The 15,837-nt window shown below is 44.0% G+C and overlaps 2 protein-coding genes and 1 non-coding gene across 3 annotated transcripts; 1 reads left to right on the forward strand and 2 right to left on the reverse strand.

The window, feature by feature from the left end:
* Nucleotides 1-1,331: 1,331 nt before the first annotated feature.
* Nucleotides 1,332-1,438, reverse strand: LOC112891285. Its single transcript, XR_003228506.1, has one exon. It is a non-coding gene; the product is annotated as a small nucleolar RNA R71 (small nucleolar RNA).
* Nucleotides 1,439-10,207: 8,769 nt separating this feature from the next.
* Nucleotides 10,208-10,767, reverse strand: LOC112890363 (protein PXR1-like). Its single transcript, XM_025957266.1, has 2 exons — nt 10,715-10,767; nt 10,208-10,598 (listed from the first exon to the last, which is right to left on the reverse strand). The coding sequence occupies exons 1-2, from the start codon at nt 10,765-10,767 to the stop codon at nt 10,208-10,210; spliced, it is 444 nt and encodes a 147-aa protein (XP_025813051.1).
* A 3,474-nt stretch (nt 10,768-14,241) lies between these two features.
* On the forward strand, nt 14,242-15,535 carry LOC112891036 (peroxidase P7-like). Its single transcript, XM_025957930.1, has 2 exons — nt 14,242-14,607; nt 14,714-15,535. The coding sequence occupies exons 1-2, from the start codon at nt 14,377-14,379 to the stop codon at nt 15,470-15,472; spliced, it is 990 nt and encodes a 329-aa protein (XP_025813715.1). The 5' UTR covers nt 14,242-14,376; the 3' UTR covers nt 15,473-15,535.
* Nucleotides 15,536-15,837: the final 302 nt, after the last annotated feature.

The following is a 15,837-nucleotide window of genomic DNA, read 5'->3' on the forward strand; positions in this document are numbered from 1 at the left end:
GGGATACTAGAGTATCGCTTATTAATGTAAACATGGTGTCTGGCTTAATTAGTGTTGCCGGATGCGGTCCTATCCCGTGGTTTGATGAGCTAGGAGGCAGGTGGTGACAATCTTATCCGTTCAGCGTAACCCTCCCCATTCGGGTATTGGCTGTAGGAGGTCCATAAAGTAGCCTAGTTGTTTGGTGGCTCCTCTGCTAGTTGTGTGCGGTTCTCCCGGTAGTGCATGGGAGTCTAGAGCTGAGGATAATTATGTGCATGTGTACGAGTGTATAGTATAAGCTATATATCTAGATAGAAGTACATAAGTCCCGAGTAGCTTTCTTCTTCCTTTCTCCCTGCCTATGTTTTTGCTTGAGTTTGAGCTTGAGTAACTTGTGTAGCACACTACTTCATTATCCATATATTATCTTACCCATGTTTATGCAATTGAATACTCAACCAAGAATTGATCATCAACTCACCTATTCTATAACCGCCACCTTCCCTGCAAAGATATAAATACGACGCCCGAGATTACTCACAGGTAAAATGCTACAGCAGTATTTCGTGCTCTTGCGGATTTACCTGTGACAGTAGTATTCCGTGCGCTTGCAGATTTATCTGTGATGTAGGAAATACCACACCGGCTTTTGTGGCACCATTTCTAGGGAATGATGATCCTAGTGGTGACACTATCAAACGCTAACAAGCATTTTTGGAGCCGTTGCCGGGGAAGGCACTGTTTGAAAGAATAGATAAAGTTATTGATTAACCTCTTAGTTGGTATTCATTGTTTAAACAGGCTAACTTGGCTTTGTTTTCTCTTTTACGTAAAAATAGGAAAGTGTATGACTAGTATCGATCTGCCGCAAAATTTCACTCAGGGGGTCACTTTTGAGAAGAGTTTGACCTCGTGTCATACCTCCTTAGATATCACTCTCGACAGCCGAAACAGAAATTATTGCTCTGTCCTCCTCCAACGCCATGGCCCAAAAGACGCTCCATGAATTCTCTGCTCCCTCCGCTGATAATGTCCCAATCGGGCCATCCGTCAACACTGGAGATGAAAATTTCAAGATCAAGATGGGTCTCATTATGATGGTGCAGGCCAGCCCATTCCGTGGCAAGGCTAATGAGGATGCCAGCGCACATCTCCAACAATTCCTGGAACTCTGTAGTACTTTTGTTATCAAGGGAGTCACTCAGGATGCAATCTGACTCCGTCTATTTCCGTTTTCTCTTCTGCGGAATGCGAAGTAGTGGTTTTATGCCAACAGAAGTGCAGTGGACTCATGGGAGAAATGTACCAAGGCATTCCTCGCTAAATTCTTTCTGGTGGGTAAAACCAATGCCCTCCGTGGAAGAATTTCTGGATTTCAGCATGCGTCAAATGAATCAATATCTGAAGCATGGGACAGACTACAAGACTATATCCTTGCGTATCCTCACCACGGGATGGAAGGTTGGCTTATTCTTAAGAACTTCTACAACGGGCTGACTCCAAAAGCCCGTGACCACATCGACGCTGCTGCAGGTGGTGCTTTCTTCTCGTTAGCCATTGACAGGGCCAAAACTTTGATCAAGAAGATGGTGCCCAACCAAGGTTGGAATGATGAACATCTCCAACCATGCCAGTGGGGCATGCACACCATCAAGGAGATGGATATGCTAGCCACTAAGCTTGAACTCCTCCTCAAGAAGATAGAGGAACGTCCTCAAGACAAGGCTCAAATGCAAGCACTTCAAGCCTTAGATGCTCGCATAACCCATGAGGAATGACTGCCCCAAAACCCATGAGGACGTCATGTACATGAACAACAACAACCTCAGGTTTTGTTCACGAGGAGGTCAGGGGTGGAATCAGTCGCACCCGTACTACCAAGGAGGTAATGGTAATTCAAATTCGCTTAATCCTAACCAACCTTCTTTGAGGGATCTTGTCCTCAGCCAAGCAAAAGTCAATGAATCACTGCAAAAGAAGCTTGCCGCCAACGACAAATCCTTGGAGACCATTCAAGCAAAGATGGATGGCATCTCCTCTGCCATCAAGAACCAGCTGAGCTTCAACAAGATGTTTGAAACTCAACTAGCTCAGCTAGCTGCTGCTGTTCCCTCTGTTGAAACAGGGAAGATTCCGGCGCAACCCGAAGCCTCCCTAGAAAGTGTTAATGCGGTGACCACCAAATGGGGTAAGTCATCACAAGGTATATCCTTTACTAACTATGCAGAGAAGCTCGCACGCTCCAGAAGAGACCGACAAGGTAGATTGGCAGCAGCAAGGATAGAAGATCCAGGGTATCCAGTGATCAATTGCTTGATCTATGATTGCCACTTCAAGCAAGCCCTTTGCAATCTTGGAGCAAGCGTTAACATAATGCCCAAGGTGACATTCGAAAATCTTGGTTATATTGCTCTTTCCCCAACCTGCATGTGTGTGCATCTTGCCGACTCGACGATCCGGTACCCTGAGGGAATAGTAAAGAATTTCCTAGTACAAGTCAAGTATTCCTTTATCCTTGTGGACTTCGTGGTTCTTGACATGGAGGGTGACTTAGGAATATCGCTCATTCTTGGGCGACCATTCATAAGAGATGCCCAGACCAGGATCGATGTCGGGGCGGGAAAGGTTCACCTCCGCATTATGGGCAAGAAGATGATGTTCAGGTTCCAAACCAAGGAAGAACATATGTACCTGATTCATCAAGACCATGAAGGAAACGGGTTGTGGGCAAAACCATGGCTCCAATCCGGTGACCTAACACCCACGCCACCTAAATCAAAGAAGAAGAAGAAGGTGTGGAAGTTGAAGAAGATGTCGTAGTCCTCAACCTCCTCTCCAGTTATGGATGAATGGACCTCGAGTTAAACAAGTATGGAGAGGGTCCTGCTCATCAGACCTTAAACCAAGAGCTAGCTTGGGGGAGGATCTCCACCAAGTGAACTGTAGTTTTACTACTTTCAATAAAAATAAAAACCACAAAAACAACAAAAATATTTTCTGCTTAAATTTCCCTTTCATATGCGCGGTAAGAATACTTAGTCTTCCTAAGTTGAAAGGATGAACAATTGCCATGTTTGTGCTTGTTTGTTTTGCCTAGTCTCAAGCATAATGTTTTCCTAAGTTTGAGTTTGTTGGCTGTTTAAACCTTTGCCATGAACCTGAAAATCTTGTGGGTTGCACATGCTTCATTCATGTCTAGGATGTTGTGTGCATAGATATGGTAGAAGGAGCTTTACAATCTCTTTCTAAGTACGACATGATATCTGGAGTCTTTGTTTTCAAAATTAAAAAGGAAAAGACAAGTTCCTTAATGATGCTAAAAGTCCTACCAGAGCCATATGCCAGTTACATTGAAAATCCTACACATATGTTACTTGCTATTTCATTGAGCTTTGCCAAATTGTCGTGACCCTCGTGAGATGCTTTTCATATTCTCTTGATCAAGATCACGCACACACCGCATCCATTGCGAAATTCCTACACCGGGAATTAGCACACTCCATCCATCCACCAATTAAATGGTCCATGTATTGTGTGACCTCCCTCCAAGTATTCCTGAAAAAAATAATGAAGTTATGGTTATCCCAAAAGAAAAAGAAAAAGAAAGGCATACCCAGAAGCATGACCAAAAAAAGAGAAGAGAGGGAGGAGGGGTTACCATATTCAAAATAAAATAAGAGGAGGGAGACATCATAAAAAGGAGCAATCATACCATCATCCATCCACGCACATGCATATCTTGATCTTGTTTTATGTCTTGTTTCTCCATGGATCCACTCTTTATCTTTGCAATATATGAGATGCAGGTACACCTTATCCTCCCCACATCTTAATCTCCACAAAAGCTTTAGATTTGAGAAAGGAAAGAAATGCCCTGGTAAGGATTCATACACATTGAGCGATCAGAGAGATTCATTCGAGGAACTTGGTCTTGATTTACAAAATTCAAGAGAAAACCTCCAGATAAAGTGTTGAACGAAGAAGAGGTAAGTCTTGCTCCAACAACCATTCTAACTCTCAACAGCTCAAGACAAGGAGAAGCTAATAAGCCCCACGGATGATTAAGGTAACAAATGCAGGGTACCCATTCCAATCTATTCAGCCTCATGAAGATCATCTTAGCTGCAAGACATGACAATGACAGGTAGTGAGTAATAACAATTTTCTGATCAACAACCTAAATGTCCTGGACAGCTTGTGGGATCTTGTTGATGCTCATAACAGACCAATTTTGACCATCAATATGATTAGAAAATTGGGAGAACTAATATTTCTTACACGCATATTTATTTAGAATAATGTCATTTCCACATGTCCCTTGGAAAATAGTGCTATGCAGAAAGTTCAGCAGAAATAGAGAGAAAACACAACCTTGAATCAAAGGAAAAAACTATCAACCAATCAGAACATGCCGTTCAGCCTCACATGGATTAAAGGGCCCACTAGGACATGCAACTGGCTTAGAATAGTGCCAAGCCGTGCACCACTTGTCAGAGGGCCCACCTTTCAGCCACCCAGTCAAAGATCAGGCCAGTTGGAGCCAGGCTTGGGTCAGCCGAACCAGGTGGTTCAGCCGAACCAACCCAAGCTCCACCGACTTAAAGATTCAACATGGCAGCTCCCCATTGGTCCCCAATATCGGTTCTCCAAGGCTTCAGCTATTTGCTCGGCAGCAACACCCCTTGGACACACCTATAAATATGAGGGGAGGGGGGAGGGTAGAATTAGAACACACCTCAAGTTGCTCTCTCTCAAGTTCCTCTCTTGCTTAGCTCATAGGATAGTGGAGTTTAGACTGAAGTAGCTCTTCTTCGGGTTTCCAAGATTTCCTAGGAGTATTCGGTATGGGTTTCGCTCTTCCTCTCCTTTGTAATTCTCGGATATCTTTAATAGAGTTATCTTCTAGATTTATGTATTCGCATAGTTTATATTCAGCGGTGTTAGACATGTATGCTATAATTAGTATATTTGCTCTAGTATGATGTCTGCCATCAGGAGGGTAGGGGCTCCGCGCGGGATACTAGAGTATCGCTCATTAATGTAGATATAGTGTCTGGGTTAATTAGTGTTGCCGGATGCGGTCTTATCCCATGGTTTGATGAGGTAGGTGATAGGTGGTGACAGCTCTGTCCGTCCAGCGTAACCCTCCCCGTTCGGGTACTGGCTGTAGGAGGTCAATAAAGTAGTCGAGTTATCTAGTGGCTCCTTTGCCAATCATGTGCGGTTCTCCTGGTAGTGCCTGGGAGCCTACAAGTGAGGATAATCATGTGTATGTGTATGAGTGTATAGTATAAGCTGTATATCTAGATAGAAGTACATAAGTCCCGAGTAGTTTTCTTCTTTCTTTCTCCCTGCCTATGTCTTTGTTTGAGTTTGAGCTTGAGTAACTTGTGTGTCACACTACCTCATTATCCATATATTATCTTACCCTTGTTTATGCAATTGAATACTCAAACAAGAATTGATCATCAACTAACCTATTTTATAACCGCCGCCTTCCCCGTGGAGATATAATTACGACACTCGAGATTATTCATAGGTAAAATGCTACATCGGTATTCCTTGCGCTTGCAGATTTATCTGTGATGTAAGAAATACCACACCAGCGTTTGTGGCACAATTGCTAGGGAATGATAATCCTAGTGGTGATGCTATCAAACACCGACAGCCTCTCCCATGTCTAGAGCAACCAAGTTTCCAATGGCTCTAACCAAACCCAAACTCATCACTATCTTGCAAGGGTTAGACAAGCACAAAATGAATATGGCATAGATACAAATGCAATGCAAGCACAACAACACTAGATTACTTGTTAGTTGAAGTTAGTGAAGTCAAGCACATTATGCTCATTCCTCAACTTACAAAATCTCACTTCATCTAGTGGCTTTGTGAAGATATCCACCAATTGATCTTCCGTTCTTATACCTTCTAGCATGATATCATTCTTAGCAACATGATCTCTAAGGAAGTGATGGTGAATACCAATATGCTTTGTGCGTGAGTGTTGAGCCAGGTTATTAGCAAGCTTAATCGCACTCTCATTATCGAACAACAAAGATACCTTTTCTAGAACTACACCATAGTCTAGAAGGGTTTGTTTCATGTAAAGGATTTGAAGCACAACAAGAACCGGCGGCTATGTACTTAGCTTCGGCGGTTGAAAGCGCAACACTATTTTGCTTTTTGGAGGTCTAAGATACTAGTGATCTACCAAGCAAATGGCACTCTCTGGAGGTGCTTTTCCTATCAATATTGTAACCCGCATAATCTAAATCAGAATAGCCAACGAGTTGAAATTTACCAACATCTTTTGGGATACCAAAGGCCAATGCTTGGTGTGAGCGTAAGGTACCTAAGGATTCTTTTCACGGCAACTAAGTGAACCTCCTTAGGATTGGCTTGGAATCTAGCAGACATGCACACACTAAACATGATATCGGGCCTTGATGCGGTCAAGTACAACAAGCTACCAATCATAGAATGGTAGAAAGTTTGGTCAACCGGTTTACCTCCCTCATCTAGATCAAGATGTCCATTTGTTGCCATTGGAATCTTGATGGGCTTACAATCATCCATCTTGAAACGCTTGAGAAGGTCTTTGGTATATTTTTTTTGACATATGAAAGTCCCTTCTTCAAGTTGCATGACTTGAAAACAAAGAAAGAATGTAAACTCTCCAATCATAGATATCTGGAATTCCCTTGACATCATATTACCAAACTCTTTGCAAAAGTCTTCACTTTTTGAGCCAAAAATAATATCATCAACATAGACTTGGCAAATGAAGAGGTCATCAAAAATTTTCTCGGTGAATAGTGTAGTGTCAACTTTCCCAATCTTAAAATCTTTTGCAAGTAGGAAGTCCCTAAGGCGCTCATACCATACTCTAGGATCTTGTTTGAGATCATAGAGAGCCTTGGACAACCTATACACATGATTGGGGTATCTTGGATCTTCAAAGCCTGGTGGTTGATCAACATAGACTAGTTCATTGATATAGCCATTCAAGAAAGCACTCTTCACATCCATTTGATAGAGCTTCATATTATGACTTGAAGCATATGCTAGAAGAATCCGAATGGCTTCCAATCTTGCAACCGGAGCAAAGGTTTCACCAAATCTAAGCCTTCAACTTGAGAGAATCCCTTTGCAACTAGCCCTGCCTTATTTCTAACAACCACACCTTGATCATCTTGCTTTTTGCGAAAAACCCATTTGGTTCCAATCACTCTAGCACCTTTTGGTCTTTCTTCCAAAGTCCATACTTCATTGCGGGTGAAATTGTTGAGTTCTTCATGCATGGCATTCATCCAATCCGGAGCACCAAGAGCTTCTTCTACTTTTGTTGGCTCAAAACTTGAGATAATGAATGATGTTCACAAAAAGAAGCTTGTTGCTTTGATCTCTTGTCATGATTCCTCTTGATGGACTCCCAATGATGAGATCATGTGGATGAGCTTGAATTCTTGGATTGTGTCTTCTAGGTTCAACCCCTTAAGGGGCTTGTGGAGTGTCAAAATCTTGAGCTTGGGCCTCAATTTGATCTTGTGACACATGAGTATCTTCACGGGGAAGTGGTGAATCATCCACTGCATCTTGACAAGCTTGCTCATCACTACCAACTTGAGGCACCGTGGATGAAGAAGATGGTTGATTAATCACTTGTACTTCATAATCATCTTCTTCTTTTGGCTTGACATCTCCAATTGGCATGTTCTTCATAGCCTCCCTCAATGGTTCATTACCTACATCATCACAATTTTCATGTGCTCCTTGGGAGCCGTTAGATTCATCGAACTCCACATCATATGTTTCTTCAACTAAGCCGGTGGCATTGTTGAACACTCTATATGCTTTGGACTTCAATGAATAACCAAGAAGAAAACCAATATCACAATGTTTCTGGAACTTCCCTATGTGTTGACGTTTCTTGTAGATGTTGCATTTGCAACCAAGCTCCCAAAAATAAGAGATATTGGGCTTTCTCCCAATGAGCAACTCATAGGGGGTCTTCAATAAAAGCCGGTGAGGAAAAAGACGGTTTGAAGCATAGCATGCGGTGTTGATGGCTTCGGCCAAAACTTCTCATGTGTATTGTACTCATCTAGCATTGTTCTTGCCAAAGTGATCAATCTACGGTTCTTTCTTTCTACAACACCATTTTGGTGAGGAGTATAAGTGGCAGAGAACTCATGCTTGACCCCAACTTCATCACAATACTCTTCTATGTTAGTGTTGTCAAACTCATTCCCATTGTCACTTCTAATCTTCACCAAGTTGACTTTGTATTCATTTTGAGCTTTCTTGGCAAACCTCTTGAATGTGTTAGTGACTTTGGTCTTGTCATGAAGAAAGAATACCCATGTGTATCTACAGAAGTCCTCCACTACCACAAGACAATAGAGATTTCCACCAATGCTCAGATATGTTGTTGGCCCAAACAAATCCATGTGAAGGAGCTCTAGTGGTCTTGATGTTGATACATATGCCTTGGTTGGATGAGTGTTTGCAACTTGCTTTCAAGCTTGACAAGCACTATATGGTTTATCTTTTTCAAACACAATATCTTTCAAACCAAGAACCAAATCTTTCTTGAAAATTTTCTTGAGAGTACCCATACCAACATATGCAAGTCTTCTATGCCATAACCAACCCTTTGACACCTTGGTGAATAAACAAGTACTCAAGTTTGCTTCATTTGATGAGAAGTCCACTAAATAGAGATTGTGATATCCAAAGCTTCATTTGGTGAATGTAGCCTTGTAACCAAGATCACACAATTGGCACATGAACAGTAAGTTGAAGTTCAAAGTATCAACCAAGAGAACATTGGATATGGAGTGATCATTGGAGATATCAATCTTGCCCAAACCTTCAACTTTGCCCTTTGAATTATCACCAAATGTAATCTTTTCATGCCCTTGTACATTTTTATCTAATGTGGTGAACATCCGGGGATCACCAGTCATATATTGAATGCAACCACTATCAAGAACCCAATGGTGTCCTCCGGTCTTATAGTTCACCTACATCCAAAACACAATCAAGCTTGGGGTTTAGCCACCCAACCTTTTGAGGAGCTTAAGCGGTAATGAGAGGAGCTTGAGCGGTAGCAACTAGTGACTTCGGAACCCAAATTTTCTATGGCCTAGTTTGTCCTTAGCACCACAAAACCTTGCTACTACTTGGCCATTTGAGATCTTGGGGAGCAAGTAAGGAGCATTGAAAGCAATGGGCCTAAGTTGAGGTGACAACTTTGGAGGAGGTGGTGTCTTGCATTCAAAACCAAAATGACCATCTTGTCCACACTTGGTGAAATACTTGATCTTTGGTCTTTCGGGCCTATTCTTGTTTGCTTCAACTAACTTGGGAGAAGGAAAACCAAGACCATTCTTTGCATAGTTGATAGCTCTAGTGACAACCGAAACATGAAGTCTATGACAATTTTAGAGAGTCTTGTAACCGGATTTGAGATTAACTACTTGTTGCATGAGCTTGTCATTTTCACTCTTGAGCAATTCATTCTCTAGAGTCAAATCATCATTGCAAGATTCAACTACCACACCATTGCCATTGCATAGATCACACTTGAGTGGTTTCATTGGGGGATTAACCAAATCATCACAAGGGGTGGAGCAATCAACTTTCACAACTTTGTTAAGTCATACTTATCATTGGACATAGCTTCAAAGATAAGCTCAAGGTTCTTATAACTAGCTTTGAGATCTTGAAACTCTTTCTTCAACAAAGAATACCTTGATTCAAGCTCACTATGACTCACTTTCAAGTTGTCTAACTCAATCTTGCACTTAGTACCATTTGCTTCATGCTCATTGCTCTTGCTAACAAGATCTTTCTTTTCTAGCTTAATCTTGTCTAGCTTTTCATTTAACTTCATGATGATCTTAGTATATTTCTTCAGAAGCTTAGTGAGTTCTTCATATGTTGGAGGAGTAAATTCACTATCACTTTCACTATCACTAGAGACACAATCATCATCATGAGTGCTCACCTTGCTATCACCCATAGCCATGAGACAAATATGTGAGCTTGATAAAGATGATGATAGAGTTGGCGGAGGTAGAGATGCCTTGATAGCTAATCCGGTAGCACCTTCATCTTCACTTTCACTTGATGAAGAAGATTCTTCGGAGCTTTCACTGGTGATCCATTCACCAATATATGCCTTGCCTTCTTTCTTCTTGCCTTTCTTTGAAAAATTGCTTTAGTCATGCTTCTTGTTCTTGTTAGAGTGCTTCTTCTTGTGATCTTTCTCATTATCATCATCACTCTCATCATTCTTTCTCTTGTTCTTCTTCTTTCTCTTGTCCGGGAGAGGACATTGATGAGCAAGATGACCAAGTTCACCACAATTGTAGCAAGGCATAAACTTGATTGACTTCTTCTTGCCACATGTATAGAACTTTTTCTTCTTGGAGTCAAAGTTAACTCCTCTTTTGTCAAGCTTCTTGAGCATCTTGAAATTTCTTCTCACAAGTAGAGCAATATCATCTTCATCATCATTTTCTTCATCATCACTTGACTCTTTCTTGATGATCACTTTCTTCTCTTTGGTTGCCTTGAATGCAATATCATTTTTCTTGGAAGAGGAGTGCCTTCATCATGAACAAATCCCATATACATTTCATGACCACTAATCTTCCCCAAGATTTGAGCTATCTTGTACTTGTCAAGATCAACTTGATGAAAGTATGCGACAATGTTGGCATACTTCTCGTTGGGGAGGGCACCAAGAATTCTTCTTATGATATCAATGTCACTCATCTTGGAAAGCCCAAGGTCATTCAATTCCTCTACAAGAATATTCAAGCGAGAGAACATTTGATTAGAATTTTCATGAGGAAGCATCTTAAAAGCATTAATTTTATCCATAACCACTTTATGGTGTTCCTCTCTCTCGTCTTTGGATCCCTCATGCATTTCAACCAACTTATCCCAAAGATCATTAACATTCTTGTGGCTATGCACCCTATTGAACACTTCTTTCCTAATGCCAGGGAATAGAATATTACGAGCTTTGGCATTCAATTTTTCATAGTTGGCCTCATTGGGAGTGGGTTTAGTTTTGTCCACGATGGGGGAAGACCACTCACGGCAGCCCTATGTACTCCTGGGTCGACGACTTCTAGATAAGTTTCCATATGAATCTTCCAATAGGAAAAATCATCACCGTCTAATAAAGGAGGGGGTCCATCCCCGATAGACATCTTTCTCTAGGTGGTGAAGTCTATCCAAATGAGCATGAGGCTCTGATACCAATTGAAAGGATCAAGATGCCTAAGAGGGGGGGTGAATTAGGCTCTAACTAAATTTTCTTACGGAAATTAAAACCTACAACTAAGACTAAGCACCCCATATGCCTGAACCTTACAAAGTGTGACTATTCTAGTCGTTCCAATGGTTTGCAACCTAGTTCCAACCCTATACTAGCATGACAATTCTAGAATTGAAATTGCGGAAAGTAAAGAGAGGGTTAGAACGCTGAATTTTTTCTTGAGATATCGGAGTCGGCACTCACCCCTAGTCCTCATTGCAGCACCCATGCAAGGGTATCGCTCCCCCTTGATCCGCACAAGCAGCAAGTGCTCTCTAGTGGATACCCATTCTCCAACTCCGGATTGGCAGATTCCAAACCAAGCACAACCTTCTTAGGGCTTCTCACAGGACTCCTACTTGAGAGCTCACCAAGAACACCACCACCAATCCATCTAGGTGATGCCGATCACCAAGAGTAACAAGCAAAGACTTCACTTGACTTGCACAAGACCAAGAGAAAGGGTGGATGCACACTTGCTACTCTCTACGCACTAATCTTCTCTTTAATCTTCAATTAAGAACTTTGCAAATCACTCTAGTGCTTCACTCACCCTTGACTACCAAATGTGAGTATGAAAGCTTCCCGGTGCTAAGAGAGGTTCATTGGAGCTATAGCACACATATATAGAGCCCCTCCAAAGAACTAGCCGTTGCACTTTATGCTGCAGACGCAACACTGACAGACTGATTCGGTCAGGCAAAATTTGCTCATCAAATCAATCGGTGATCACTTTTTGAACAGAGAAAACTGCCACTGACAGTTGACAGAATGATTCGGTCACCTCATTTATTGACATTCACCAAACCTTACTGTCTACCATAGAGGTTTGTAAAGAACAATGTCATCACCGACTGATTCGGTCCATCATATTTGTAAGCACAGAATTAATCTGTGATGCCAACTCTTCTTTCTTGATGACACAGTACCACCGACTAATTCGGTCATTACAATTTCACTGAGCACCGAATTAATCGGTTTACCCAGAACCATCTGAGTTAGAGTCAGGTATCACTGACTAATATTGTGACCCCCCTCTTCCCACCACCGATTTAGTCGGTCAGGCTAAATAAGAACTGCTGTGTTTCTAACTTGTCCAATTCAAACTCTTTGAGTTTCTAACTCGTGTCTTTGATTCTCATGACTTCATTTGAGCTACCTTGTACTAGGTTTTTACAAGTGTGCACCACACCTAACTCTAGGCTTATCTAGGTCAAGCTACTATGCCTTGCCCCCCTTTATTGTACGGCTAAAGGAAAAACAAAGTCCTAAACTACTCAAAGTGCCGCTCAATGCCAAACGACACTTAGAACTAGCTTATTCTTAATCCTTGCACGTATCGTTTGTACCAATACAATGAAAACGACAACGATGGGGGCCAAGACATCCATGAATGCCCATCATTGCACTAACTTAAGATTGCCACTGCAAAACAAACGTTAGTCGCAATGATTATGTTGTCATTAATCGCCAAAATCAAATTAGGGGCCTATATGCTCTTTCAATCTCACCTTTTTTTGTGATTGATGACAACACAACCTCAAAACATATAATTTTAATTGAAATGTAAGGCACGGCACACTTGAAGTACATGAACTTGTTTTAAATAAGAGAAAAGGCTTTGCCAAGTTCATGCAAATCAAGTCCAACAACGCGTATGAGAAAGAAATAAGCGAGCAAGTACATACACAAGTAACACAAGACATGGCAAAGGATATGGATTAAACTCAAGGACATGTCAACCACGGTAGCAGGCAATATATACAAATGCACAAAAGTAGACATGATGCTTGAGAGTAGCACACCATAAGATCCAAAAGCCTAACTACCAAGAGCTCCCCCTGACTCACATCTCTCCACTCTCTCCCTCCTTTGGCGTCAAGCACCAAAAAGACTAAGCGTCAGAAGCTGGAGGGGGTGCAGGAGTGTCCTCAGGAGATGGAGTCGAGACACGAATAGCTGTAGTCACTGGATCGGATGCTGAAGAAGACGGCTGCGACTCTGAAGTGACCTATGGGGCTGAAACACGTGGAGGAGCCTCAGAAGAAACTGCTGCAAGTGCTGGCGCGACTGAGGACTCCTCAACTGAGACAGACTGCGATACGGGTGCTAAGGTCTGTGCGGCAGTCTGCTCTGCCTGCGTCTGAGCATAGACAACCTCTGCTTCCTGAAGAGCTGAGTCAAAAGATCCAACTGGGGCATGCGTCGGCGGGGTGGTCAAACCAGTGAGCTCACTATAAGAAAACCAGAGCTGGCGAGTGACTGAAGACTCGGCTAGCCCACCGGCTGACACTGGTGCTGAAACAGAGGCTGACGGTGTCTGAACTGAAGTATATTGGCCAAGTAGCGCTGAGGGAGGAGTGCGAAAGGTCGTCGAGGTATCTGGCAACGCTGGTGAGTAAAGCCCTGGAGCAACTGGCTGCGGCATCTGAGGAGCAGGTCCTGGTGTAGCTATCGGACGTATCGGCTGAGGAACCACCGGACTCCGAAGTTGTGCAATGATTGGGTCACATCAGAAGTCAGCGAATGATTGGGTCGAGCTACACAATCAGCAACGGATCATTTCAACCCTTTTCGATCGACCACTTGACGCGAGATTATTTTTCTTTTGGGTGAAAGCACAGAAGGTAGTACGTCCGTGTTAGTTTGTCCTAAGCGCTTGGCAATAATCTGCTTCGATCTCTTCTTCGTCTTGACGCCGTCGCCACGAAGCACGAGCGTGCTTGATGACCAGAGACCGTGCCAACACCTGCCGAATGATCGCGCGTGCACACGCGTATAGTAGAAGCGCGGGAGCCGGTACACGCACGAAGGCGGCCGGTGAAGCAGCTGCAGCGCGTGCCCACAGACACCCGCTCCGTATATAAGCAGGCCTCGTCGTGCTCCATTGGCACTCATCATCCATTGCAACCTGCATACTCTTCCAGCAAAATCTAGCAACCCTCCACTCACCATCCTCGCCTGCTTCCCATCATCCATTGCAGCATCACTACGCACTAGAATACATCACCCGGCCGTACGTCGCCGGCCGGCACATCGATCTCGGCACGTCAACAGCCATGTCGCCGTCAAGGATCCCTTGTTGGTTTGTCCCGCTGATCCTCTCCGTCACTATTCTCGCGTCCACCGCCGCCTACGGTGGCCACCACCACCTCTCCGTCAGCTACTACGACAAGAGCTGCCCCAGCGCGCAGAGCATCGTGCAGGCCGTGATGGCGTCCAGGGTCGCCGCCGACCAGGCGATTGCCCCCGCCGTGCTCCGCCTCTTCTTCCATGACTGCTTCGTCAACGTACGTCGTCCCAACTTCACCGAGTTTCTTTTCCGGTTAATTTTAATCTCCACTCGTGAAGGGAATGGCCAACAACTACTGATTAACGAATAATAACACGACACAGGGATGCGACGCCTCGGTCCTCCTCGATGACGCCACGCCCTTCGTCGAGAGCGAGAAGGACGCCAAGCCCAACGACTCGCTTCGCGGCTTCGACGTCATCGACGAGATCAAGTCCCACCTCGAGCACTCCTGCCCGGCCACCGTCTCGTGTGCCGACATCCTCGCTCTGGCCTCCCGGGACGCCGTCGCCCTGCTTGGCGGCCCGACGTGGAACGTGCAGCTCGGCCGCAAGGACTCGCGCGGCGCCGACAGAGATGCCGCGGAGAATGACCTCCCCAGCCCGCACGAGAACGTCACCAGCCTCATCACCAAGTTCGCGGAGTACGGCCTCGACGCCCGCGACATGGCCGCGCTCTCGGGCGCGCACACCGTCGGCACAGCGCGGTGCCTCCACTACAAGGACCGCGTCTACGGAAACGACGGCGAGGGCGGCGCCGACATGGACCCCTCCTTCGCGGAGCTCCGCCGGCGGACGTGCCAGGCCGGTGACGATGCGGCGGTGCCGTTCGACGAGCAGACACCGATGAGGTTCGACAACGCCTACTACAAGGACCTGGTCGCGCGGCGTGGTCTCCTCACCTCCGACCAGGCGCTCTACGGCTGCGGTGGGCCGCTGGATCATCTGGTGGAGATGTACAGCAAGGATGGCAAGGCGTTCGTGAAGGACTTTGCCAGGGCCATGGTGAAGATGGGGAGCATACCCCCTCCGCCCGGGATGCCCGTGGAAGTGAGGCTCAAGTGCTCGATGGTGAACTATTGATGATGAACTGACAGAAAATGAAAACCCATTGTAGTTATCAAATTTAATTTGTACACAATAAATTGTAACCCATTTTATTATTCGTTCCTTTGTTTGTTTGTAAATAATGTCTTTATATAAATTTTTATGCTGAAGAAATAATGTCTTCATATGTACATTGGTTTGGGAGGATATATAGCTAGCTACATGTGTCCTATGATTTTTTTTTTTTAGAAAATATGAAAGGATCTATAACCACGTGATGCAAAAGTTCATGCTTCCCTAGCGACTGTGCCGTATTTTTCTGGCCACAACAGCTTATATGTAAATGATGAAAAGATCATGATGACAACTATTGATGCATGATGGTTAATCACAATCTGATG

The sequence above is a fragment of the Panicum hallii genome, chromosome 4 (assembly GCF_002211085.1).
Source record: "Panicum hallii strain FIL2 chromosome 4, PHallii_v3.1, whole genome shotgun sequence".
NCBI classification, from domain to species: domain Eukaryota; kingdom Viridiplantae; phylum Streptophyta; class Magnoliopsida; order Poales; family Poaceae; genus Panicum; species Panicum hallii.

Bases quoted from the DNA above. Each gene is read 5' to 3' on its own strand.
- LOC112890363 (XM_025957266.1), bottom strand. From the start codon at position 10,767: ATGAGTGACATTGATATCATAAGAAGAATTCTTGGTGCCCTCCCCAAC. The intron at 10,599-10,714 runs GTATGCCAACAT...TTCATGATGAAG, and splicing joins GGTGCCCTCCCCAACGAGAA to GCACTCCTCTTCCAAGAAAA.
- LOC112891036 (XM_025957930.1), top strand. From the start codon at position 14,377: ATGTCGCCGTCAAGGATCCCTTGTTGGTTTGTCCCGCTGATCCTCTCC. The intron at 14,608-14,713 runs GTACGTCGTCCC...AACACGACACAG, and splicing joins TCCATGACTGCTTCGTCAAC to GGATGCGACGCCTCGGTCCT.